The sequence below is a fragment of the Ursus maritimus genome, unplaced genomic scaffold (assembly GCF_017311325.1).
Source record: "Ursus maritimus isolate PB19 unplaced genomic scaffold, ASM1731132v1 scaffold_6, whole genome shotgun sequence".
Lineage (NCBI taxonomy): Eukaryota > Metazoa > Chordata > Mammalia > Carnivora > Ursidae > Ursus > Ursus maritimus.
In genome coordinates, this window is record NW_024426774.1 from 51,827,666 (window position 1) to 51,855,138 (window position 27,473).

A 27,473-nucleotide genomic window follows, 5' to 3' on the forward strand; every position below is an offset into this window, starting at 1 on the left:
CCCCCCCCCGCCCCCCCCCCATGGACCCCGAGACCCCGGCCGCGCCACGCCCGCCGCGTGCGGGAAGCTGGCCCCACCTGAGTGCTCCTGCCCAGTGTCATCCATTGCCGCGCTGGCCCCAGCCCTCCGAAAGTGTTCACAGCCCTGTATGCTCGACCAGGGGCCTGCCTCCCTGTAGCTGCCTTCCTCCCACGGGATCAGTCGGGTGGGTCCTTCCCTGCGCTGACGACGCACAAGGACGGCAATGGAACACGAAGCCGCCGGCAGAACACAGAAGGGGAATTTGAATCCAGACCCTCATGTTTGCACACCACGCAGCTGCTGTCACTGGATCAGGTCCAGGAGTCCACAGCCCGTCCCCAGGGTAACTCCCAGCCAGGGTAACTGTCTCCTTTCCTTCCCTCCACAGCAGCCGGTCCTCAAGCCTGTGGTCTGGCTGGATATGTCCTCTGAGCCCCACCTCCTTTCTTTCCCGGCCAGTTCTACAGTGCCACATCAGAGTGCCAACCCTGATTATGTGCTGTCACACACACACACACACCCCAGTGCCTGCATTCCTGTCCTTGCTGGAAGAAGTCTCTGTCTTACAGCCCCTTTGTTCAGCTTTTGTGGGTCTCTGGAACATTCGTGATGCAGGTGAACGCAGCCAACTTTACTTTGACCAGTTTCTCCCAGCCTGGTTGGAGACCAGTTCTTCCTTTCCTGGCTTTTAGACCCCTGAGTCCAGTACACAACTTCTTTGAGCCTCAGTTTCCTGGCTTGTTAAACTGGGTGATAACAGTCCCTACTCTATGGGATCATTGTGGAGATTAAACAAGCTAACATATATAAACATGTATAACTTGGATATATAACTACTCCAAGGTCAGCAAAAGGTACTTGTTCATTTTATCATCAGGTGGTATTGCTTCCACTACAAAGTTGAAGATCATCTCTGAGAGCTTCCTAAACTTCCCTGTGCATTTCCAGATGTCACTCCATCATTAAGCTTCCTCTCTTCCTTCTCTCCTATCTTTAATGCATTGAATCGACAACCTTTCCCCTTGCTTTTGATTCCTTTCTATCTCCTTGTAGGCCTATGGTTTTCAACCTTTCTTTCTGTTCATGGCATTCTTTGAAATACCAGAATTTTATACGGCATCACAGACTAATTGTATTCAGAGTTACCACTATTTATGTGTTTTATCCTTCGATCCTATATGACTGTCTGAAGACGACTCTGCTCCCTTGATCCTCACAAGGAGCCTATGCTCCTGTCACATCCCTTATAGCTTGTAGTCACCCCTCACCTCCCACCAGGGACTGGAGAGGTCATACTATGTTGGACACCGGGGGACAAGGCATACTTGGTTCAACCTCTTCTTGGGCAGACATCATCACGACAGTGCGTAATCTCGGTTGTAATAAAAAGTAATTTGACATTTTGATGACAATTTGGCAGCATGCTTGCAAAGCGTTCGCTTTATATCCGTGTGTCCTGGCACCCCAGTTAAGAATTTTATCTTAGATCTTGCTCCTCAATTAACAGCTGTCTTCACAATCTTCCACCTGTAGCTCAAACAACAGCCACACTGATCCTAGTCACGTACTCTAAGGCTGTATATCTAAAGGAACGATAGGAGGGTCTTGACAGGAATACAATGGGAGGAAGGAATTTGAAGAACTGTGTACAGCTCTGTGTCTCTCTAGATCAGAGACCGTAACTTGTGAAGACTCCTATCTGTCCTAGGAAGAGGACAGATAGGAGGCAGAAATGAAAAAGAATGCTTCGCACCCACAGTCTTTAGAGAAAATGGAAAAGTGAGGCATTCTGGCAAATTCAGGAGTGTTCTCCTCAGCATAGCCCAGCCATTCTCCTGAAGCAGCATCAGAGTAGGGAGGGAGGGCTACCCTCCAAACAGGGCCATAATGAGGAAGCTTCACTTGGCTTCTGGGGTGATGCCACCAAGTGAAGCCAGCCCGGGAAAGGAGAGAAACAAGCAGATGCCACACAGTTATGAGATTATGGTTATGAGGACTCAGGCCTCCTGAGCCACACCCAGAGACCCAGAGAAATTGTTAGAACCATGATAGGAAAAAATTAAAGATCTCCAACAGCACTGAAGAAACAGGATGGGGGAAACAGAAGCCAAAAAGACACTATAGATTGAAGAGAATGAACTCAGCCTGGAACTTGATTGCTGGGATATTATTCTGTGGTTAGTTCTGTGAAATGTGTGTGGTCTGTTGTGGCAAAAATGATGACAAAAACAAATACACAAAAACAAAGCCTCCTCTAGAAACATCTGTGTATTACAGAATGGCCTGGCAAAGGCAAGAGGAGGTACGAGGATCTCATGTTCTCAGACCTGGCCAAGAGGGTCTTGGACGCCCTTATGACTGGTAGGCAGCTACCTCATCTGCCTGCATATGGTCAAGGCCTTGACTAATCATCTTTTATATTCCAGAAATGATACCATTCACCCATACATCCACCCAACGCTTCTTGAGTACATGTTATCATCCTCATTGTGGGTGGTTTGACTATGCACACTGGGTCATGCTTACAAGTTGGAGGGTGGATTGCTCAGTACAAGCCTCCACACTGCTAGAATTAGCCCCAAACACTGGGGAGGTGACAGCTGGGCCTCCAGAGAGCCAGTGACTAAGCAGGGGAGCTTTCTGTCCACGTCAGAATCATCTCCCACCTTGGCCTTCGGCGTTGCTCATCAGTCAGACCTATCCTGAGATGCTTCAAACATCAGGGAAGGAAGCGTGGTGGGCTTTGAGTTTGACTTGTTTTTGGCTAAGTTTCCTTGTTAGTTCCTTTGAACAGTCTCTCTTCTTTGTGGGTGTGACTTGTTCCCAGATAAAGTAAACAAAGAAATCTGTTACTATTAATGGAGCTGTTTCTCATAATGAAAATAATAACTGTGATAAGCTTCACTTGTGAGCCAGTCACTGCACGCTGAGTGCACGCTCCCAGCCCTGTGGGAAGGAGATCAGAGCCAGGCTGCGGGCTGGAGAGGGGGCTGCAGGCAAACCAGGCAAGGCAGGAAGTCAGAAGGCAGTTGCTAAGCGTTTACAGAACACTCTGGGGAAGTGGGAAGTGAGGGCCTCAGTAAAGTCAGAAACCCACCCTGACTTTAGTAGAGAGAGAAGGAAGAAGCCCCTCGGACTGTGTTGTCCCACAGATTAACCACTTGCTATGAGTGGCTATGTAAATGTAGAATTAAAATATATTAAATTTAGTTCCTCAGTCACACCAGCTACATTACAAGTGCTCAGTAGCCCTGTGTGGCTCATGGCTATAGGACTGGACACCACAGAGAGAGAACGTTTCCACCATCACAGAAAGTTCTATCGGTCAGCACTTCCCAGTTATCGTTACTAAGCATGAGACAAAAATGGGTTATAAAGGGTGGGGCAGCATTTCATCAAATAGAAAATCAGGCTAGAGGTCCCTGAGAAGAAGTGGCTTCAGGGGGCAGAGCGAGGAGCTCAGCCTTGATCTGAGAGGTAATACAGGCCCATTTCCTGTACCCTGGCAAGGGAGGCCCATGAGGAAATATAGATGAGTTCCATAATAGTAGCGTGTATGCTAAGTTTTAGTCTGCAGTCTGGGAGGGCACCAGAAAGAAAAGAAGAGAAATGGAAGAAGTGCCACATGCCCAGAGGATTCTGTTTCTGCCGTAGGAGTTAGCTACTCTCTGACCCAAGTTAGAGCAACAGAAAATTCAAGATAGAAGTATAAACAGAAGACTATGGACTCCGGGAAACAAACTGAGGGTTTTACAGGGGAGGGGAGTGGGGAGGATGGGCTAGCCCGGTGAAGGGTAGTAAGGAGGGCTTGTATTGCATGGAGCACCGGGTGTTATACGCAAACAATGAATCGTGGAACATTACATCAAAAGCTAATGATGTTCTGTATGGTGACTAACATAACATAAAAAAAAAAAAAAGACTTGGTATGAAAAAGAAAAAGGAATGTGAAATATCTCATAATTTTCCTACTGATGAATATTGATGTGTTTTGGATAGATTAGAGCAAATCTATTAAGATTTATTTGAAAAAAAAAGAAGTATAAAAAGAGAAGTCAGCTTGGGAAGCATTATCACTTCCTTTCTTCATCTTCCCATCTTCTGACCCCTAACCCCCAAAAGAATCAATCACAAAATCTTCTAGGGTCTACTTTTGAGATATTTCTTCTATCTGCTCTCAGCTCCACTTCAGTTTAGATTCTATTTTTGATGGTTCCGAATGTATGGGTGAGATGCTAATCGTTCATCCAAAGCTGGGTATTTTCTCAATATGTTGATATAAATGGTGCATTTGTCTGGGAACTATGTTTAAATGGCTTTGAAAAGGGAGTAGAAATTACGTGCTTCACCCCCAGAAACCCCCTCCTGAGCTGCAGACCCGTCTGTCTAACTGCCTGCACATACTTTGATGGGAATCTCAAGGTCACCCTGTTGCAGTTTCCCTTCCCCCTGCATCATTCCCTTCACCTTACACCCACAAACACACCCAAACCTGCTTTACCTTCAAAGATCTCCATGATGTGCTGTGAGGGATGTCTTCCCAGCCAATAAGCAAACCAGAAAGCTGCCCCATTCCACAGTCACCACAATCAACAGCTCTTTCTCAGGTCCAGCCTTCCTCTCTACCCACCCACCTCCCTGCTTTTGTGGGCCCTTCTGTTTTTCCCTTGGATTTCCCCAAAAGTTCCCTTATGTGTCTCTTCTACGCAGTCTCACCTCCAGTCCATTGGTGACATTGTCTATGACATGGTCCTTCTAAAACACAAATCTGATCACGTTACTCTCAAAGCCTCCCATGATCCTCCAGCATCTTCATCAGTAAAAGATGCAGGCTAAACTCCCTACCAGGGGTTCACAGTCTTGCAGTTTCCCTCCTGCATTTCCCACTCTTTCTATATGCGCATACTGCCCTTCCTTCATGACAACACGCTATCCTCTCTGCTGGAACATTCGCCCCACCCACCCCCAGTTTGACCTCTTGGAAACCTCTTGTTCATCCTTCAAGACTTACTTCAAGCCACATCTTCCATGAGAAGCCTTCCTAGCCCAGCCAGACTCAGCCACTCCCTGGGCTCTGTTCCCTCAAATGGGGACACGTCCATCAGAGCCCTTCTCATCCTGTCTGGTCCTTTCCCTTACTCTGTCTTCCCACTTCACATAGGCTCGAAGGAGAGAAAGGGGGTCTGCCTTTGGCCTTGCTCACCCTTGTATTCCCAGCAGCTAACACAGTGCCTGAAAGAGAAGGCAGGGTGAAGTAAGGCACAGGCTTCTATGTATGTAGCGTTGGGTGAGTCACGTTCTATCTCTGAGGGTCGGTTTCCTCCTCTGTGAAGTTGTGATAATGATATGTACCTTGTGGGCGGCTAGTCTATACAAATGAATGATGATAAGTGGAAAGGCCCAAGCCACTGTCTGTTTCTTAGAACGTGGGCATGAAAGGAGGCTATTATTATTAAAATGGACTCGATTTTATGTTAAATGAGAGAACAGACAGAAGAGACGAAAGAGAGAAGGGATGAAAGGAGGGAGAGAGAGGGAGAAAAGGAAAAAGAGAAGACTAGCTGGACATTGTACAACATTCCAGGTGCAAATCCAGAGGCCTCGTTTGGGTGGTGGTAGTGGAGAAGGACACAACAGGGGAGGCGATTGTGAGGGGAACCACCAGACAAGGAGGAGTGGGAGGCGAAGACTTGTGTGAGACTTGGGGTGACCTCAAGTAAGGCAGCCTTCTCCATCCGTACGTTGGCTGAGTGCATGGTGTGCACCAGGACCCATGTCTGGCTCTTCGATGTAAGGTCAACTAGAGGCAACCCCGTCCTCAAATAGTTCTTGGGTCTGGGGGACCTCTTCGTAGAGGCAGGGAAGGAGCTCAGAGGACACAGTGGGTTTGAACAGGCAGGGGAATCCAGTTCTGGGCCTGGTTAGTTGTCAAGCTGGACCAAGAGCTGTAGACTTCACCAGAGCTCTGGTGTTGCCAGGTAAGGCCTGGGGATTAAGGAAGAGATCAGAGGGAGAGGTGCAAGTGAGAAAGCCAGGAGATGGGAGTGCTGTGAAAATCTCAGATCTGAAAAGTAACACAACAGATGTTCAGAAACCAAAGAAAAGGCTGGGTGCATGGAACACCAGCACAGAGGCAGGAATTTTTAATTTGAGACTACGGAGAGAAACTTAGATATGAGATGGAAGATGTTACTATTTTCCTCAGGACCTTAAAGAGAGCTTGCAGTAGGTCTAAATATGGGAAAATGGAAGTGTAGCAAGAAAATCCATTATCACCAAGAGTTTGGGGATGGAGAAGGGGCTGCTACCTGGAAGGGCAAAATCAGAGGAGAGAGGCTGTCATCCTGTGCCAAGCAAAGATCCAGGGCCAGTTCAGGCCCATTTCACATCTCTGGGCCAGGAGCTAACCTTGGGGACCACATGGGGCCTTTGAGTGGAGAAATAGTTTCCTCTGCCTCTGGATGGATGGATACAGCCACACGCCAGGGTAATATCTTGATGACAGGAGCACCAAGGCCCTTGTACAGTGCACACTTATACAAACTTCCATGTTCGGCAAGAGGTCATTTAAGGATATAAAGCACCATTCAAAAGCAAGACATTCTTTTTAAAGGAGTGTTTGAATCTCTGATCTCAGTTTTTTCTCTCAGAAGGGTATACTTGACTCCAAAAGTGGGCTAAAAGCCCATGGCCTCAGGAATAAACTTCTTTGTGCTTTTATTGCATGCCTGCAGGTGATAAGTTCCTAGAGCTGTAAAGAGGTTCTTGAGAGCAAGGATGACCATGTCTTACCCATTTTATATCTTGAGCACCCTCATAGTGTCTGGCTCAGAAAAGTTAACCAGGAGGAATGAAGAAAGGAGAGAGATATATGTGTGCATGTGTGCCTGAGAGAGAGAGAGAGAGAGAGAGAGAGAGAGAGACTTATAGAGAGAAAATAATGTCGAATAATGTTCAAATAAAAGATTCATAACATGGATTTTTAACCAAAAAAAACTAGTCTTTCTCTTACCGTTTTTAACCCATCAGAAAAATTAATCGGGCATTTCTTATGTGCAGGGCATACTGCTGGGTAATGGGCAGGGTTTGAAAAAATAGAGGAAACCCTCTAGATTAGTGAACTTGACACTTGTGAGGTTTCAAGTATTTACTGTGCACCCCGGCATAAAAAATACATTCTACCACCCCCTGTTTCCAACGGTTGCCCCAATCTCAGCCCTATTTCTTGATGACCTCAGCCCTGTCATACTCTTTTTGTATAAAATAGGGGGATTCATAATCAGTCATGAATCACAAAGTGTTAAAAAAGAGATAAGCATCTAGTTGAGGTTTTCTTTCTGGCAAAATCAGAATGAGAAAAGAGTAGCACTGATGAAAGTGGAATGGAAGATCAACCATCAAAAAGTAGGGTCCCAGGGACAGGGAGTTCCACTAATTTCTTCACCAATCTAAACACACCTTCTCAAAGAGCATCTGGCCAATTGAAGTTTCCTAATAAATATTTGTTAAATGAATAAAATCAACAATTTAAAATGAAATGCAAGCCTCTCTCAGATATTGCATATATGCAACAAATATTGGCCAGTTTACCTATTCATGGGATTTCTAGGCGTGTTCACATGTGCCTGCTCAAGCAGAGTGGCCAACAGAAGATATAACCCCTGATCTAATCATAATGCACGTCAATAGTGATATATTTGTTGAATATTTATCATGTGCCAGCCACAATGCAAACTCTTTATAAATCTAGTTTCATTTAATGCTCACATGGACCCTTTATGGGAAGCACCATATCTGTCTTACAGACAAGGTCATCTCCATCTTACAGACAAGGAGCTGAAGCTCACAGAAGCGAAATGATTTGCCCAGTTTTACTGCCAGAAATCTGTTTTCAAAGCCCAATACCCCTACCTAGGCTCCAGCGCCCACAGAGAAGCATGTATTCTAGAGGCAGAGACAGGCGCCTAAATTGGGAATAATAGTTGCCAGGGTCAGACAGTAAGTGGGAAGTGAAGGAGAGACGGTACTCCCCTTCCTCTGGGCAAAGGACCAAAGCTACTATTCCCAACCCATCACCTGAGACACCTGCTTCAGCCTCTATCCATTTTACCTCCATACTATGCATAGACAATTTTGTGCTACTTTTTCTGTCCACTGTAGGCTCTGCAAGCCTCAATAGATCTTGAAAAAAAAAAACAGTAAAAAAATGGTACGGAAACCTCAAGCCCATCACTGAGGCTGTGCTGACACCCCGACAGGAAAATGGACATATTAGGTAGTCCTGCCATGTCTTACCAGCACTCTGCCCAAGCTCATTAGAAGAGACCTAAGGATTCTGACCAAAGCCCAATGCGGCCAAGGTGTGGGAGGGAGGAGCTAACCCAGGCCAGCCCAGCACTCAGGCCCACACCACAGCCTGTGGCTGGCGGCCCACCCAGGCTAAGGATGGGGCTGCTGGGGAGCCTGGGCAAAACAGCAGCACCCCACCCCCGTCATCACTGTCTCCCTGATGAACAGGGATCTGTACAGCCTTCCCTATACCCTGTACGCACGCACGCGCTCGCACACACACATGAACGCAGACCTGCCTGTCCAGTTGCCAGACTGTGGGAACATGGCCCTCCTAGAAGAAAGTTATGTCCTTTAACTTCAGCACCTCCAGGCTCACTTCCTTTATTCCTTTTCTCTTTTCCAATCTTTATTCCTTTTCTCTTTTCCAAGGCAAACTGCTCTCCATTCAGGGACATGGGGAACTTTTAAAATCTTTTCACTTTCAAAACCTGGCGTTTAAACTTTAGGAGAAATGTATCCTGTGATTACTCTCCTGGATTTTTCTTTGAATTCTAAGTTTCATTTCTAATTTTAGTATGAAAAACCTTGCCACCTGCTAAAAACAACAAGCCGTAAGACTGAGGGCAGCCAAGGGTGAGTGCTCTGTGCCCCTGAAGTTAAATCACACGGGCTTCCCCAGGACACTCACCCATGAGACAAATTTACATAACCCCATTCAAAGAGCTATCTAAAAGTCGTCCTCCGAAGGCCTGCCTCCATACCCAGGAACTGAGCAGGTTGAATTTTCCTGTGGTCTCTAGCCTGTAGAAATGCCCGTCATTGTTTGACAAACATTTCGGCCTAGAAGAGCAAATTCTGTTTTGGAAAGACATTTAGCCCAGATCACTGTCTTTTGCAGGAAGAGGTTAAAAATGTGGTCTCAGTAGCAATATAAAGGAGAGAGAGAGTGTGTGAGACTAGAGCAGGGTAGGGGTGTCAGAGAGGGAAAGAGAGAGAGAGAGAGAGAACGGGGGCGGAGATGGGGCAAGGAGGGGAGAGAATCGGCTTCCTGTTTCTTGGGCTTGCAAGGTCTTCTGTGCTTACAAATTCTCTCGGCCAAGGGCGCCTTTCCAGGGCCACCCCTGTGGTGTCCACGTTTTGGGACTTGTGCGTTTCTTAGGAATTTAGAGCACACTTGCCTCTTCTGGGTGCTTGTCTCCATCAGTTGCAACACTTCAGGGCCCCCCTTCGTCTATCTTTGCATAACAGGAAGCCAAGTGTAATAACAAGAAGCTTGCAGAATTGTGAATGCTTCCTACTCAGCACTGCCCGGGCTGCCTCTTCCTCAGCACAAGGTGAAGTGGAGGTTTGGCAATTGGGTGGTAAACGTAGCTTGGGTTGACGACGCGGCTGTTTGTGTATGGACGCTAATTGCCTTCCCAGACATCAGGCAAGGGAGGGCTTTGCATAACGTAGGACCGTGGGACAGTTAGCCCAGGAGGCTCTGCTTGGTGCTCACGTGGTGTGCTGAAGCAAGAAGGGCCTTGGGAGAAGAAGTGACCCTTCCATTGTCACCGCTAGTCATTTTTTCTAGTTAAGAGGTTTTGCTTAGTCACTGGCATTCAGAAATAAATAATGCATTCGAATGCGTGATGTATTTGCATTTTGTAAGCCCGGATGAATTCTGGGGCCCCAGTGGCTTCACAGCAGCGGTCCAGCAGGGGCAATGCTCAAGACTGGCCCCCATGACCAAGCACAAGGCTACCCGTCCCACAGACGTCACTCCATTCTGCTCCTACAGCCTTCCCCCGGTCTTTAGGAATAGTGATTTTTAACCTTACAATCCTACTAAGAGTGTGAACGACGAACAGTCCTTGCAGTGGGATGGGCCTGGCCTACAAGTCATGATCTCGTTCTCTTATTCTACAACCTGATAAGAAGATTCTGTTAAAAACTGAGGCTATTGGATTATGGGTAGGGGAGAGATGATACCAATAAATTTTTCATGAGTTTTGCTAGGTGTGATCCGTCAATGTGGTTAGGAAGCAAAATGCCCATGTTTTCGAGAAGCATACTTAAGGTTGAGGAATAAAAGAACATCAAGGATTTGCTTTAAAATGTCTCAGCAAAGAAAAGAAAAGAAGAAAGAAAAGGGGTAGCTAAAGCAAATGTGACAAAATGTCAGTAACTGTTTAATTTCAGTAGCGGATATACATGGGGGTTCATTAGACTTACCCTCTATACTGGTGTTTGAAATGTGTATGTAATAAAAAAATCTTTTTCAAGATTCTATTAAGTTTTTTAAAATACGTTCTATAGCTTCTTTTTTTTCACACATCAACTATTGGCCTGAACTCCAACTTGCTCATTTTCCCAGGCCTGCCTTTCCAGACCTGTTAGCTATTCCTCTGAGCACAGCAGAATGATACTACCCAGACGTTCCACCACACACGGACACGTCCTTCCCGGACACATCCTGCCCCTCTGTTCCCCCGTGCTCTGACTTTATCACTTAATGAAGGCGAAGAACTGAGGGACCCCTGATGCTCCCAGTTATGGATAGTATTTCCTGTAAAGTCAACTTTTACCCAAACTGTTAGTGGTGGCGATGGTCTGTGTATGTGTGTTTGTACACGTGTATCAGTGCACGTCCGTGCGTGCACACACACACACACACACACACACTTCCCCAGCGTAGGAGAAAGAGGAATGGACAGCCCCACCTTGAAAAACAGCTGTGGCAAGGAAGGCAAGAAGGCTCCGTCTTGTTTGACAATTCCTGCTAACTGGGGGGACTGTCTAGGATGTCTGAGACCTAGTACAGGCTCAGTGGGGAAAAGGGAGTGACTGATTATTGGTGCCGGCAATGACAGAAGGCAGAGAAAGTGGTAGTCCGTAGGCTTCCCCGGCTGCATGGTAGCTGGCCCACTTGACCTTAGCTCCCCTGGCCCCTATTAGAGAGGCAGGTAGCATAGTGCAGTGGAAGGTGTATCTGACTGGGCTTCACGAGACCCGGGTTCAAGTTGCAGCTCAGACACAAACCAGGGTGTGATTCTCTGGACCTTTCTGAGCCTTCATTTCCTCATGTATGAAATCAAAGGATGAAAATAAACCATCTTGAATGCATTTCCAACCCTAAATTTTTTCTGATTAACCTACAAAGCATCTTTCAGCTGCTTGATTTGCGTTGTAATCCTATCTTAGGTGCACCAGGTCTCAGTTTGTCAACTCAGGCAGGACTCCAGTTCTATATCAAGAACATGGGCCTCTAGCAATGCATTTATTTAACTGATTAGGAAAAAATGGACTTGGCAAAAGACGTATTCTGTGCAGTTTTAATGAAACACAGATGGTTTGGCATGCGCCTGGGTAGAGCGTTTGTGAATTTCACTATTAGGCCACAGAAGATCCCCTGAGGAGTCCCAGTGATAATACGGGTGGGAGGTACAAAGACAAAAGCCACTGTGACTATTACTCAAGGGTTGACAGTGCAACAGGCTGTGTGGTCGATTTCTTCTGGAGCAATAGCTCAGCTCCCAAATATTACGGACCCATCGTGTTCTGCACACATCTCTCCGACTCTAAACCAGGCCTTCTACATCAAAGACTGCAAACACACCCATGCTCTTTCAACCAAAGAAAACTTCCAGTGATTTGGTTAAGGAGATCATAATGTTTGCCTCTTGTTTATTTATAAGGATGTTCGTTACAGTACTATTGTTTAAAAAATGTAAAGGGGCGCCTGGGTAGCGCAGTCGTTAAGCGTCTGCCTTTGGCTCGGGGCGTGATCCTGGCGTTCCGGGATTGAGTCCCACATCGGGCTCCTCCGCTGGGAGCCTGCTTCTTCCTCTCCCACTCCCCTGCTGTGTTCCCTCTCTCGCTGTCTGTCTGTCACATAAACAAATAAAATCTTTAAAAAAATAAAAATAAAAAATAAAAAATGTAAAGCCCTCCATGTCCAAAAACATGGAATCGGTTGAATGCAGCATGGGATTCCTATAAAGTCAAATACTGCGTAGACTCAAAGATGGTGCTTTGTTGGATCACAATGACATGGGAAAGTGTTAAATTTATGTAGCTGGGTTAAAAATTACTTATTCCAAAAGAGTACATACAAGGCAACTCCATCTTGTTAAAAAAAAAAAATACACGTTCACACCCCTATATGCACAAAGTACCATTGGCAAATCGTCCATACAGATGTGGTATAACACAGAAAATCGTAATAGCAAGATTCACACCAGACTGGCGTGGGGTTAAATGTTATTTTCCTGAGAGGTGCGCATATGAGTAGTCTTTCTGTCTTCTCTTTGCTCTCATTTTTTTTTTATAAAACAACAACGAATATTATTTGTAACAGCTCTGTTAGCTTTCTCTTCAGTGACCTTCAGCCTGAGTCTCCCGAAGTAAAGATTTTAAGAGTAAAGTAAGTGAGTCAAGAAAGAGAAATTAGTAAGGAGAATCTGTCCCAATCTTAGAAAGAATTTACATAATCTAAACGAAAGCAAATTCCAGAAGTTCTGAAACAGAGCATTTCAGGAGCTCTGGTTATGTCATCCTGGACACCCCACCCTGTCCTGCCTCATGGGATTGTTTGCCAGCAGGATACAATGTATGAATGATCCCTTCTGAAATGTAAAGCGGGCATAGATTTGCTTTATTAGTATTATCACTAACAAGAACTTCTGCTGCTACATATATACAATGAAGTGGTTTAACAAGACGCTTGGTGGTTTAACAAGATGCTTGCTAAGGTCTTCCTCGGCCCCCAAATTCTTCTATTCTCTGTACACTGGCAGTTTCTACTAAGACCATAATGTATCCAGAGTTTACAAGTAGAGAGAAGGGCAGCAGGAATGAGAGATTCATTATTTGGGAAAGAAAAAAAGAGAAAGAGCTCAGGGAAGGAGGGGCATCAGTATTGCTTGAAGCTGCCAGCCAAGACGTCATCAAAACCATAGAACCTGAACGCGATCTTTGGGGCTACACAGGGGCAGTCCTTGGGAAGAGAGAAAAGGGCAGCGGGGATGCCAGAGGGAACACAAGGGGATGCTCTGAGGGAGCTCAGGAAGGAAGAACCACCTAGAACTTCAGGTGGTTTAACCCCATGGCGTAACAGACCTCTTTCTAAATTTCCATTGAAATGACAAAAAAATCACTTTAGTAAGAATCTGGGAAAATGTGAAATGAAAGTAAAAGTAAAGAAGAATGCTACCTGCATGCTCTCCGGAGGGAGGCGGATTTCTGTACGATGGAGGAAAGCAGGGCGGACCAGCCTGCAATGCAGTGTCGGTGGAGGAAGAGCCGCCCGCCCGGAGGGCAAAGTCCCAGGAAGAATCTGCACCAGCTCCGAAGAGGGGAGCAGCAGCGCTGGCGATGGGGAACAATGGACACCCCAAGAGCCACTTCTGTGAGCGCTCAGAGAACAGAAGCCTGGCGGGGCCATGTCATCTCCAGCTTACCCCAGATGCTCAAAGTCTGCCCAGAGGAAATTGGTGGCCCTGTTCTGCTGGCTCTTAAACGGGGTCACTGGACCAGTGAGAGGAGGGGACACTTTTCCAACCCCTCTGGAGCCACCATAAAGAGAAAAAAAGGAAACTCTTCAGAAGGGGAGCTACCGTCCCCACACTGGATGCTTTTGAAAAGTTACACTAAGCTTACCCTAGTGCCCAGCAATTCCACTTCCAAGAATCAACTCATGAGAAGTAGAGGCAAAACTTTCTCGGATGCAAATGTTGCCCATGACATTATTCTTCATGGTCAAGCTGGAAGCAATCCAGAGTCCATCAGCTGGGGATGGGTAAACACAATAAACACAAAGCGGTCCATCCACGGAATGCAACACTACTCGAAGGCAAAAAGGAATCAATGAAGCACGGACGCTTGCTCCCACACAGCGAACCTCAGAGACGTCATGCTCAGTGACAGACACGGAATGCATCAGACGGCACGTTCCAAGTCCGTATATGAGAAATACCCAGATATGGCAATGCCATAGAGACAGAGCGCAGATCATGGTTGTCTGGGGCTGGGGTGAGGGCAGGGAATGGCTGTAAATGGGCAGGAGGAAACTTTCTGGGAAGCATTTTAAAACAGGTTTGTGGTGATTGCTGCACCACATTATAAATTTCCCCAAAATCATTGAATTGTATGCTTACAATGAAAAAATTTCATGGCATTGTACCCTAAAAACATGCACCTCAGTAGAGCTATAAAAGGAAAGATCAAGAACTGTACATATTTAATGGTCATACACACACACACACACACACACACACACACACGAACACACACACGGAAGTACTGAAAAGCAGAACGGTCTCTGCATAGAAAAATAAGAAATTGTTCCTAACTCGTTTTGTAGAAATCATTTTAAATTGACCACAAACTCCACAAAGTTTTTGTCACTCATGTATCCCAAGGGTCTAGAATATTTCAGGAATGTAAAAATACATAAACATTAGAAAAACTGTTCTATTAGTTCTGTGGCGGAGGCCACAGTCTCTGTTTCTTTCCTTTGTTGGGGGTTCCTCCTCCTTGTCATTCTGATGAGGTGTGGTTGTGGGATTTGGAAAACAGTGTGGAGGTCCCTCAAAAAGTTAAAAATAGAGCTACCCTATGACCCAGCTATTGCACTCCTGGGTATTTACCCCAAAGATACAGACGTAGTGAAGAGAAGGGCCATATGCTCCCCAATGTTCATAGCAGCATTGTCCACAATAGCCAAACTGTGGAAGGAGCCGAGATGCCCTTCAACAGACAAATGGATAAAGAAGATGTGGTCCATATATACGATGGAATATTACTCAGCCATCAGAAAGAACGATTACCCAACATTTGCAGCAACATGGACGGGACTGGAGGCGATTATGCTAAGTGAAATAATTCAAGCAGAGAAAGACAATTATCATATGGTTTCACTCATTTGTGGAACATAAGGAATAGCAGGGAGATCGGCAGGAGAAGGAAGGGAAGAATGAAGGGGGGGTAAACAGAAGGGGGAATGAACCATGAGAGACTGGACTCTGGGAAACAAACTGAGGGCTTCAGAGGGGAAGGGCATTGGGGACTGGCATAGGCCAGTGATGGGTATTAAGGAGGGCACATATTGCTTGATGCACTGAGTGTTCTACGCAAACAATGAATCATGGAACACTACACCAAAAACTAAGGATATACTGTATGGTCACTAACATATCATAATAAAAAAAAAGAAAAATCATTCTAATAGTTTCATAATGGTTTATTACATCAATAGGTCCAGGAACCAAAAAACCATATGTTTTCAAAAGATTGTGAACTTACACTTGATAAAGTTCAATACTGATTCATACGAGAAAGTCAACTGTCGAGAATGGGAGAATATTTCTTAGGTGATAAAGAATGCATATACATACAGGGGATTGAAAGAATATTCTGTGTTCCTGAAAAGTCAACTACTGAAGATTGGAAGACGCCTACACTGTTGGGAATCAGATCAAGTGTTCGGTTTTGGGCTGTATAAGGGAAAATGATGTTGTGCGGGGAGGCATGTCAAAGGAACAGTAAATGACACAGCAGAAAATTTCTGTACATCTACGTAAGCGTGTACTTCTACCAAAGTGTGTCCTATAATTGACGGCTGTCGAATGGGTGAAAATTTCCATTGCTGTGATATTGTGCAATGCTGGTAAAAAAACATTTTAGGGTTTGAAGGAGAAATCATTCTAAAATTTATGAAATACAACCAAACAGAAAAACATCAATGTCAACGTCTTCCTTCGAGCTGCTGACTTGTGAGGAATGTTGGAAATTTCACTGTTTTCTAAAATGATGTCCTTTATCAGCGTTTCTATCCCTTTCAGGCCGTGCTTCACAGTACTCGAGGGAGGCCTTGCAGAAGGCAGAATTTCCCCTGTGATTCTGCCACCGACACCCTGCACTTCTGTTTCCTCTTCAAAGCCGTCAAATTTTATCAGCTGTCTGAAAACAACATGTTTTAGCGGGGGGGGGTTCCCTTTCATCGCCCAAGGTCCTCACAAAAATGTTAGGATTTATTTTGTATGCACCTGTGAGCCCCTGTAGTGCTTCTTTCTGACCCGAGCTTTCTTGGTGGTCAGACACAGACCTCTGCCCTGATATGTCCCTTTGTGGTTGGCCACACTTGACGGTTCTCACAGCCTCTATACCAAGTCTTTTGTTGCCCACAGAAGAACTAGACGAATGTCATTCTTTCTTTTTCCTTTATCCATTTGTTTGCTTTTAGCCACTTTGGTCACTGAAAGACGAACTAAGTTTTGAGGTTCTGGGTGCCGAAGCCAATAAAGCAGGAAGCACCAACGGACAAACAGGAAGTGGAAGAAGGGGAACCATGAATGGGTGACTCGGTGACTGACACCATGACATGCAGGATTCGCTCCCAATTCTGAGGCCCCCTGGCCTGGCACATCTTATAGGGTAAGAGACCTTTTCAAGATGAAAAATAACTTGTGATGTTTGGGTTGGGTTTGTTTTAAGACAAGAATTTCACTAAACTCAAGGTAAGCACTACCAGGAGATTCATTGAGCATAAAATAACAAACATGTCTTCTAATAAACCAGCAAGGGGTACATTTAGAAAAGAAGTGGTGAAGATTTTAATGTGGAATAAAAAAATGGAAGAAAGGGCTTACTTCGTGTGCTCAGGAATGAATCATATTTTTCCTCTTCTGTGCTTTAACTCCACCCCCCCCCCTTTCCTGGCATTCCCGTATTGGAGCAACTGCGAAATGGCAGGCTTCGCATTGGACCGAACTTGGAGGACACTGTACCCGGACTTAAGAGCAGCCCCTGAAAACTTCTGTTCCTTTGAATATATGGGAAGATGTTTCAAAAAACAAATAGATAATCATAACTAGTTGATCGAACATTAAAGTCCGTTGATCTGTAGCATGACTTTGTTACACCAGGGATGGATGTGTTTGGGGCCGGGGGGTGAAAGGTAGGAAATGAGTTTCCAGAATACCATTTCTACTTGCATAATTTTGAGAAAGGGGATCCAGAATGACATTCTGGAGTGTTCGGCCATAAAAATAGCATGGTCCATTCCAATCTTCCAGCACTTTCCCCTGCCTGATAAAAAAATCACTTTGGAAAATGTGACTTTTGTGATCTTTGGGAGGAAGCCTGGAAAGGGTGGGCTGAGGGTTCCAAGTGACACAGGAAATCTGTGTTTGCAATGCTTAAGTGTGTGGGTGTGTTCACGTGGGCAGTGCTGGAGAAGAAAAATGAAAGAAAACTCTGCGGACCTTTGCAGGCAGGAGCCAAATGAGAAACTCAAAGAGTCCATAATATTTATGAAACATATTTGATATCCACAGAATATTCTGGATTGAGATAATCAAAAACAACTCTTGACATCAAAAACACAATCTAGAAAAGAACAATTTGACATTGGACTTCATCAAAATTAAAACCTTTTTCTCCATGAAAGGCACTAAAAGAATGACAATCAAGCCACAGATGGGGAGAAAACATTTGCAAATCACATACCTGACCAAGGAGTTGTATCAAGAAGATACAAAGAACTCTTAAAACTCAACAATTAGAAAGCAAACAAGCTGGTTTTTAAAGTGGGCGAAATGTTTGAGCAGACACTTTACCAAGTAAAAAGATGCTAAACGTCCTTAGTCATTAGATAAACATAAAGTAAAACCACAACGAGATGCCACTACGACAAGAGTACCTGTAAAAAAATAAAATTTTAAAACAAACGAACAATTCAGGGACTGATAAGGATGAGAAACAACTAGAATCTTCATTCATGGCTGATGGGAACACAAAATGGTTCAGCTGCTTCAGAAAAAAATTTGGCAGTTTCTTACAAAGTTAAACATACATTTATCATATGACCCAGCAGTCCCACTACTTGAAGTTTACCCAAGAGATATGAGAGCTTTTGTTCATACCAAAACCCATAGCACACATTTAAAACAGCTTGTTTATCATTTCCAAAAACTAGGAGCAACTCTAATGTCTTTCACCTGACAAATGGCCACATCCATGCAATGGAATACTACTCGGCAATAAAAACAAAACTATTGAGACAAGCAGTAACAGGAATGAATCTTATGCATTCTGCTGAGTAAAAGAACTCGGACTCCAAAGGCTCCATACTGCATGATTCTATTTATAAGACATTTTGGAAAAAGCAAAACTATAGGGACAGAGAACAGATGAGTGGTTGCCCAGGCCTTAGGGTTGGTGAAGAAGAGTTGATTAAGAAGAGAGAGTAGGAGGACATTCTTTTCGATGATGGAACTCTTTTTATCCTGATTACGGTGGTTGTCACAGGACTCCAGGCATTGGCCAAAGCTCGTATAATCGCAGACCACAATGAATAAATTTTACTAGATGTCAATTTCAAAATAATCCTTTTCATCTGCTCAAATTTGTTGCATGCTTGTTACACAGAACTATTTGGCATTCTCACCTCCTCCTGACCTTCAAAAGTTTCCATAGCTAATGTGAGTTCTGAATGGAAAAAAACAGTTATTTCTACCATTCACAGTGGCTTAGGTGAGGTGAGTGGCCTCAGAAAACATGGGAATGTGGGGAAGATTAACATGTCAAGCTAAATCTCTCAGGATGGTAAGGGATCAGGTTCCCAGGGTTGGCGGTAGTGCCCTTCATTGAGCTTATCTCTGTCATGGGCACTAGGGAAGGTCATGACATGGCATCCCCAGCAACAAGCCCACCCTTCTGTAAAGGCAGTTTGAACATGACCCTCCTCCAGAGTCTTCATTTTGGCGTCCCAAACAAATAAGGAAATAAGCCACGGGTGTTTCCTTCCATATACATAACCTCTTCATTCCGGTGGTACTGGGGGTTTAGCGTAAGGGAAGGCACGAGGGTAGGTAAGTTGGTGGGGTTAGAGACCCTGCAAGGAAGTTCTCTTGTGGAAAGCAGTAGGTAGTCCACTGGGTAATGTTCAGGAGACCTAATATCTAGTCCTGGTTCTGCTGCTAACTTGCTGTGTTCAGATTTGGGTAGTTCACAGAACTTCTCCCATGTTTCTTCAGTGTCTCAGTCCACAATTTTTCGGCTGTAAGAAACAGATTCTGAATCAAACTGGTTTAAGTTAGATAGAGAGATACATAGATAGATCAATCCATCAGTGCTTTTCAAGTGGGGACAGTTTTACCCCCCAGGGGATATTTGGCAATGTCTAGAGATATTTTTGTCACAATGAGATGGGGTACTACTAACATCAAGTGGATATTGGCCAGGGATGCTGCTACACGCCATACATGAGACAGCCCCCACGACAAAGAGCTGTCTGGCCCCAAATGGCAATAGTGCTGAGGCGGATATAAATATAGATACGCACACGCATCTATAAATAAAGCGTGTGTGTGCATGTATATATAATTTTTTAAGGATAACCTTATTTTGAAACAAAAGCTTAAGGAAATTTCAGGGAAAAAATCATGGCTCAGGATGAGTAGAAATCAAGGTAGATCTTACGAGTTTTGAGCTCTTCATAGAGCTCACAGGCTTCCCTCCTAGCGCCCTGTGATTTGCAAGGCTCAGTTCCAAATGCCCATTCTCTATGAGCCTCAGACTGAGAGAAAACCAAACAGACACAGCTTCAGTCAGCTGTTCATCCTGTTCCTGTCAGTTCTGACCAAGGGGCAGGGTTACAAAGGCCAAGGCTGTGCCACCCATGGAGATTGTTTTGGAAGTGCTCGGAGAGAGGGGAGCTGGGAAACAGTCCCAGGGAGGCCTATTATATTTATCAGGAAAGTGATAATAATGCCACCTAGCCTCCAGAAGCCTTCAGTTAAATAAATGACTGGGGGCCTCAGGTCACTTGGAAGCGGAAATGGCAGGTCTCGCCTTCAAATGGAATTCATAATTTTTCTTTTCTTTTTTTTTTTTTTCTGTCCTGTCTTGAAGAATAGTTTGCAATTTTTAAACTGCCACAGAACGGATGTTTCCCAGTTTGCATCGCTGATTGCTTGCGCCGTAGTAAGTTCTGCATATTTATGGCTGTTCCAAGTTACACCTTAGAGCTGTCTGGTTGTGGGGGGTCACTTTGCTACCTACTCCTTATGACAGACGGACCAAGTGAGATATCAGAAAGTACGGTAAATCCCTGCTCCAACACAATACGTGGGGTCTGAAAGTCAATCATCAGCTCCACAGGGTCACGTTATTTTGAAACGAACGAAATGGCCGCCAGGAACCCGCTCGGTTTACCAGCGGCCGCTGCAGGGGTCTGGCGGCGCCCGCGGAGCCATCCCGGCCCTGGCGGTGCGTGCTGCCCTCTGGTGGCCACGGTTAGCTTCGAAACAGGCGGGATGCGGCTCTGTGGCCGGCCAGGACCTGTAATTCTAGAAATTTCCCAGTTGTTGTCACCCTCCTATTGCCCCAGGCCCGGAAGCCTGGGTCAGGAGGAGGCTGTGGACTGGGGAACCCATGTGATGTTTTCCCAGTCAGCCTTATCTGTTTCTCCACATCTCTCTACATGCAACACCCAGAAAAGACTCCTGGGCAGGAGGGGCCGGCGGAGGATGGGAGTCATCTGCCCACCACATTACAGCTGAGGATCGCAGAGTTCCTTACTGAATGCTTTGCTGTGCTTGGAAACATAAAGCAGTGGGTTTAGCCTTTATAAGAGCGCAGATCCCTTTGAAAATCTGCATGTACACATAATTTTTTTTCTTTTTTTGCAACTTTGGGAAGATTGTGAGCTTACTGAAGCCAATCCAGGACATAAAGGGAAGGGCACCAAATACAGGCCTGAGAAAGACGTTAGCTGGGTATTAAATGTATAACCATAAGCCACTCTGAAGTCATTTGAAACAGAAAGGGAGAATGTCAGGGGTAAATCTATGCTCATTGAAGGATCTGAGGCCTCATACTGTCTTCTAGAATGTGTCAAATGCCCATATGACTCTTTAGCCGTATTTATTCATGCTGTGTATCCTTCCCCTTAACATTGGCTCCCTGTGCTCATATCTCAGTTCTCCGGGCTTTCCCCATTCCCTCTGGTTTCTGTCCAGGGTCCCCGGCAGAGCAGCGGCGAGGCCCGAGCTGGGAGTGGGAAGACTGGCTGGGATGAGGCCAGCACCCCAACTCACCCAGGTGGGTATGAGCGAGCCCCACACCCTCTCTGGGCTCTGACTGAGGACAAGCATTCCTTAATCCCTTTCGGGATAGAAGCAACACTGTACAGGTGAAAGTCATGGAAAGAGAAGCGGCCTACAGTTTCTGAGTCTGCAATGGTACTGCAAAAGCACATCCTCCTGGGACACTAGACAGGCCGTGCACACTTCCAGCAGGTGAAGCGTCCACTGGTCCTGCCCTTTGGAAGCACTCGTGGATAGATCCCAATCTTTGCCGTGTAGCTAGTCCCTTAGGAGCTTATAATAAATAGTCCAAATACCTAGACCACACCTCCGCCACTTAAATCAGTATCTCTGGAGGGGAACCTAGCAAAATGTTTTAAGACCTCCCTGGGCAATTGCGACCAGCAGCCACGCCTGCAGAGCCGGGATTTAGAGGACTTGTAGGGGGGCCTCCATTCCTGAGCTGGGTGCCCCCTGCATGTGGCTTCCGTGAGCTGTGGGGTGATTGCTGTGATCACTGAAACTAAGGACACATGCAGGCACTAGGGAGCTCACGGGGAAGGAGTTAAAGATGTGAAAACCAGAGGCTGGACAATGCTTAGGAGGCTTGCAGTGTCATCTGGGTCTGAAACGGAGAGAAGACAAGTGGGCAGATTTGCGATACAGGCAGGAGGTAGAACCAGCAGACTGATGGGCACGACTTGGAGGAGCAAGAGGTCCTGAGGTCAAGGGTGGGCTCAGAGATGACCCAGTTTCCAGATTGCAAAGTGGAAGGACGTAACTACGTAATTTGCAGGGCCCAGTGCAGAATGAAAATGTGTGGCCCTTTGTTCAAAAATGACTGACTTTTGGGGTACCTGGGGGGGCCCAGTCGGTTAAGCATTTAACTCTTGATTTTGGCTCAGGTCACGATCTCAGGGTCATGAGATGGAGCCCCATGTCAGACTCCATGCTCAGCGGGGAGTCTGCTTGGCGATTCTCTCTCTCCTTCTCCCTCTGCCCCCTTCCCCATCTCAGTCTCTCTCTCTCTCTCAAATAAATAAATAAATCTTTTAAAAAAATTATTGACTTTCAAGATGGCAAGAGCAAAGCACTAAAGCACCCTCAGGACTCTGTGAGCGGGGGGCCGTGTGCACCCGCACAGGTCCCGTGTCCACACAGCCAGCCCTCAGGAGGGGACCCTGGCCACTTGTAGAGCAGGGAGGGTGGAGCAGGGGGTGCGTGGAGAGAGACGGCTAGAATGGAAGACCTCTGGACTGATGATTCTGCTCCTTGGAAGGAGCCACGGAAGGGCTAGCTGGGCGTGGTACAGGAGACTAGGACGTCTCTCCTACGCTCTGTCTTCCTTCCTTTCCCTGCCTTGCTCATCCTTGCTCCGTAGCTCAGCCAGCTACTGCACTAACCGACTGTATGACAACACAGATACACAACTCTAATATTTGCATTTCCTGAGTGAAGCTGCCTTGCGCCCAAGTGAGGAGCTCCCTGGATGCTAATGAGGAGAACCAGCGTCCACTTAAAGAGAAGAGGAAGGAGGCAGGCTGGTGAACATGGCTCCCCAGGTCCCTGAGTCTGAGGGGAAGGAGCTCGTTGGCCACACTTTAGTCTCAGTCATCAAGAAGATTGATTATAGAGGCAAGAAGTAACCCTTGTGACCCTCCTCGGCAGTCTGAGCCCTGTGATCTCTCTCGAGAATACGGGAATGCTATCCCAATTAGCTGCAGAAACCAAAAGTCCTACCTCTTTCTCCACAAGAAAGTCAGAACTGCCCCTCGGGACCAAACTGCTGTTCAACAACCACGAGCGCAGCAAAGAACATGCATTGGTCTTATTTTGACTTTCTCCAATTCACGGGGATGGAAGGAAGCCAGCGGGCCCCCAGCCAGTCCCCAGCTAGCCCACAAAAATCCTTCGGCAGCAGCTGTGTGTATGTCAGGCACTGTTGTCGGCAGCGGTAATGTGAAAGGGAGCGAAAGAGACGAAGCTCTGCCTTCAGGAAGCTTATGGTCTAGCGGGGGTTGGAGGCCACAGACACACAAACAAATATCATTTCAGGTATAAAAAGTATGAAGAAAATAAAATCAGATATCGGGAAAAAGACAGGCTGGAGCAGGGGGCCATATTAGATACTGTGGTCAGGAAAGAGCTTTTCGGAGAGCCGATATTTGAACTGAAACTGAATGGGGTAGAGGAAAGACCATGGTGAGACCCAGGGAAGCATGTTTACGAGAGAGCAGCCAACAGGCCTTGCAATAACCTTGAGCATCTGTGTTGAAGGAACTGGAAGGTGGGCTTGGCTGAAGGGCAGCATGAGAAGAGCCCAGGAGTGGCAGATGGGTGGGGAGAGAGGGGCGGGGTTCAGATCCCACAGGCAGGGATCCCTGGATTGAAGTTCATTCTACAGATACGGAAGGTTTCCTAGAAGACATGACATAACCTGATTTCTCTGTGAAGATACTGAGTCTGGCCGCCGTGCGGAGAATAGAAGATTCAGGACAAGAGTTGAGGCAGGAAGGCTGGTTAGCAGACCATCTCAGTAGACTCAGCAAGACATGCTGCCTAGGTACAGGCACCCAGAAGGGGGGTCGTTGGGGACGTGGTGATGACAGTGGGGACGGGGACGTGGTGATGACAGTGGGAGAGAGGCGGGGGAGCTCAAGGGCATCTGCTTAGCAGTGCTAGCTCGCCAGAACGAGGAATCTATGGTAAGGAGGCCAACACGGGTGATGAATAGTGAAAAAGTGGTAGAACCAATGGGATGGTAGCTCATTGAGGCCAGAGGATTACTGAAGGGTGAACTGGGCACCACCGCACGGGAAGCCTGAAAGCGGGCTCTCAGGGATGGTACAGTTGTAGGGGATGGCACAGTTTACTTATGACTAGGAGCGGCCGAGCTGGGTGGAGGAAGTATTATCGGAGATGAGGCCGTCAAAGGAGAGACACGACTAATAATAAAAACACAGCTCGTTGCCAAGTGATGTGAACACACATTATTTGATTCTTATAACAGGTCTCTAAGTGAGCAGCACTACCGCACCCATTTTTCAGATGAAAAAACTGAGGCACAGGGAGATTAAAGCTACTCACCCAAAGTCAAACAGGTGACCCAAGACAGCTGGACGTTTAATCCGGGTTTATTTGACATCAAGGGCTGTGTTCTTAACCCCCCCGCCCCCCCCCCCCAGCTACACTCAGGTCTGGCTTCTTAGTTAACTCGAATTGATTTGTGGGGTTTTTTTCTTTCAAGAAACACTTTTTATCTGGAACCTCACTTTTTTATCTGTGAAGACACGAAAGGGACTAAAATATCATTTGCTTTCATTATAATGCTGGGTATTTCAGGCCCCAGAAGGATACGATATAAAGACAACACTGTGCTGCCCAGAGACTGGTTAAAATCCAGGGCTTTCTGGAGAGAAACAATAGAAACCAAGTGTGTGGGTAGAAATGTGACTACAAACTGAGGGCTTCAGAGGGGAGGGGAGTGGGGGATTGGGCTAGGCCGGTGATGGGTATTAAGAAGGGCACATATTGCATGGAGCACTGGGTGTTATACGCAAATAATGAATGATGGAACACTACATCAAAAACTAAGGATGTACTGTATGGTGACTAACATACATAATAAAAAATTATTATAATTAAAAAAGAAATGCAACTACACTGTCTGCGGGCGCCCTCTACTGGCGATCAGTCAGAATAGCAGCCTGGGATCGGAAATGATTTGTCTCTTCTTGGAAGACAGTAATTTGAATTGCCAAGTGAAAACTTGCCCCTTGTAGATATTTAAGGGCTGTGGATCAAGTGGGGCAAGGAAGTTTTAGTTACACAAGCTTTTTAAATTTCAAAATCGCAGGCGCCTGAGTGGCTCAGTAGGTTTAAGAGTCTGCCTTTGACTCAGGTCATGAACCCAGGGTCCTGGAATCGAGTTCTGCATCAGGCTCCCTGCTCAGCGGGGAGTTTGCTTCTCCCTCTGCCTGCTGCTCCTCCTCCCCCTGCTCATACTCTACCTCTCTCTCTCTCTCTCTCTAGCTCTCAAATAAATAACTAAAATCTTTAAAAAAATAAATTTCACGATCGTAGTTACTTCACTTAGGAACTTCTGATTCTTTAGTGGGAAAGCCCTGCTTCTCTCTGAGTGTCTCCCCATTGAGACTGTGAGCTACTTGAGGTCAAGACCTTAGTCTTTTTCATCTTCTTACATCCCGAGTCCAGTAAAGTGCCCAGCACATAGTAGGTGTCCAATAAATATGTCTTAACCAGAATAGAAGGAAAATGAGCAAAGTGGTGCAATTTCACAGAACAGGAGGGACTAATTCATTTGGGCAGTTCAGGAAGCCTTCCAGGAGGAGAGGGGTGGTGGCCGTGGTGCTGGGGGTGGGAGGAGTAGACCCAAAAAGAAAATCCAGAAAGTAGAATGGCAAACCTAGGGGGCAGATATAGAGATTCCGCAGGACAGGGATTTGGGGGCTGATTCTGGAAGGAAGTACCCTGTGACATGGCTGACAGGTGAGGCTCCCAATCCTTCCAGAGAAAGTATGAGCAAGAATAAAAATTTCATAAAAACGGGTAGAGGAAGCTAATATATTAGATGCAGATAGGGTGAAGAAAGAATTTGGAGGGGCTCCTTCTGACCATGGACACTAAAAAAAAAAAAAAAAGGACAAGTCAAGGTTTAAAGAAATTTTCCTATAATTTTATTTTACCCTAAACTGTGTGACCTCACAGAAATTCCATTCTATAGATATACAGAGCACCTCTCACGATGTTCTCAAAATACCTTATTTTCTCAGACTGAACACCAGGAGCGGGGCGACTTTCCTGGTTTTCATACTGAAAGTCTCATAACTCAGGAACTCCTGAGTTCCAGGCAAATCAGGACAGCTGGTCACCCTAGCTGAGTGGGAGAACTCAGAATGGCTCACAGGGAGGTCGCTGCTGAATGAAGAGAAGGCAAGTGGGTGGCAGGACACAGCGCAAAGAGCCTTGGCTGAGAAGGTGACAACTATATTCTGTCCCTGTTATCCTCATAACTCTGGGTGGTGTTCGTGGTGAGATTTTCCCCCCAGCGGCAAAATGGGTTTCCGAGTTCTAAATAACCGAGCACACAGAGTACGATGCAGAAGGATATCAGAGGGGAAGAACGCACACACAAAAACCCTGGGGTTGCAACAGCAGAACTGAGGCCAAGGGAAAATGGGAGCCTCATTCTGAAGGTCCTGCCGTTTCCTCATAATAAGACCGAAAAATAATGATCTGAAAATGAATGGGAGGCCACAAGAGTAAGATTCTTATAGTAAACCGGAAAAACTGGCCTGCTTCTCCTGTAACCCACATGTAACTGATCACTGACACCCAACACGGACTCCAGTAAGGCCCAGACACACAGCTTCCAACCTCACTCAGCGGCCAGAGGTACACGTGACAGTGGCAGAGGTTAGCAGCTCTGGAGGAAGTGTTTCCTCAGTAATGGGGGAGGGTCTCCCAGGCCGTGCACAGCCCAGAGTCACTCTTTTCCTCCCCAAAGGAAGGGAAGTCTGAGGGACTTCTCCTCCCACAACAGCATGGGAACAGTGACATTTCTGCAGCTGGCGTGTTCTGCAGGGAACTTACCACAAGCTCCCTGTTAAGCTTTCCCAGAAAGTTATAACTCAGGTACTTTACTGATTTAGGAAAGAAATGACAAAAAAGAAAAAGAAAGGCAAGAAGAGAGGCACCTGGGTGGCTCAGTCGGTTAAGCAGCCGGCTCTAGATTTTGGCTCGGGTCGTGATCTCGGGGTCTTGGGATCGAGTCCTGCGTCAGGCTCCATGCTCGGCTTGGCGTCGGCTTGAGATTGTCTCTCCCTCTCCCTCTGCCCCTCCCCCTCTCACACTCTATGTCTCTCTAAAATAAAATCTTTAAAAAAAAAAAAAACAAGAAGAAAGAAAACAGAAAAAAAAAAGAAGCTATTTGAAAATAAGGAAGGACTGCACATTCCAAGATTAGAGATAAAAGGAGAGACAAGAGATGGCTTGTCAGCAGCAGCCCAGCTCGATTGTGGTGGGACAGGGACCGACACTGGGCAGGAAAGTGGATCAGCAGATGTTACA

General features: G+C 46.1%; 1 protein-coding gene across 2 annotated transcripts in view; it reads right to left on the reverse strand.

Annotated features, from left to right (window-relative positions):
• The window catches only part of ARHGAP25 (Rho GTPase activating protein 25), an 84,061-nt gene that overhangs the window by 45,655 nt on the left and 10,933 nt on the right, over positions 1-27,473 (reverse strand). Inside the window, exon 1 of one of the 2 annotated variants that reach the window (XM_008699948.2) lies at positions 78-544. The exons of the other annotated variant lie outside the window; for it this stretch is intronic. Within the exon in view, the coding sequence (XP_008698170.2) occupies positions 78-105 (28 nt within the window). The 5' untranslated portion in view covers positions 106-544. Of the gene's footprint in view, positions 1-77; positions 545-27,473 lie in introns of those variants that run through there. 2 annotated transcript variants of the gene reach the window in all.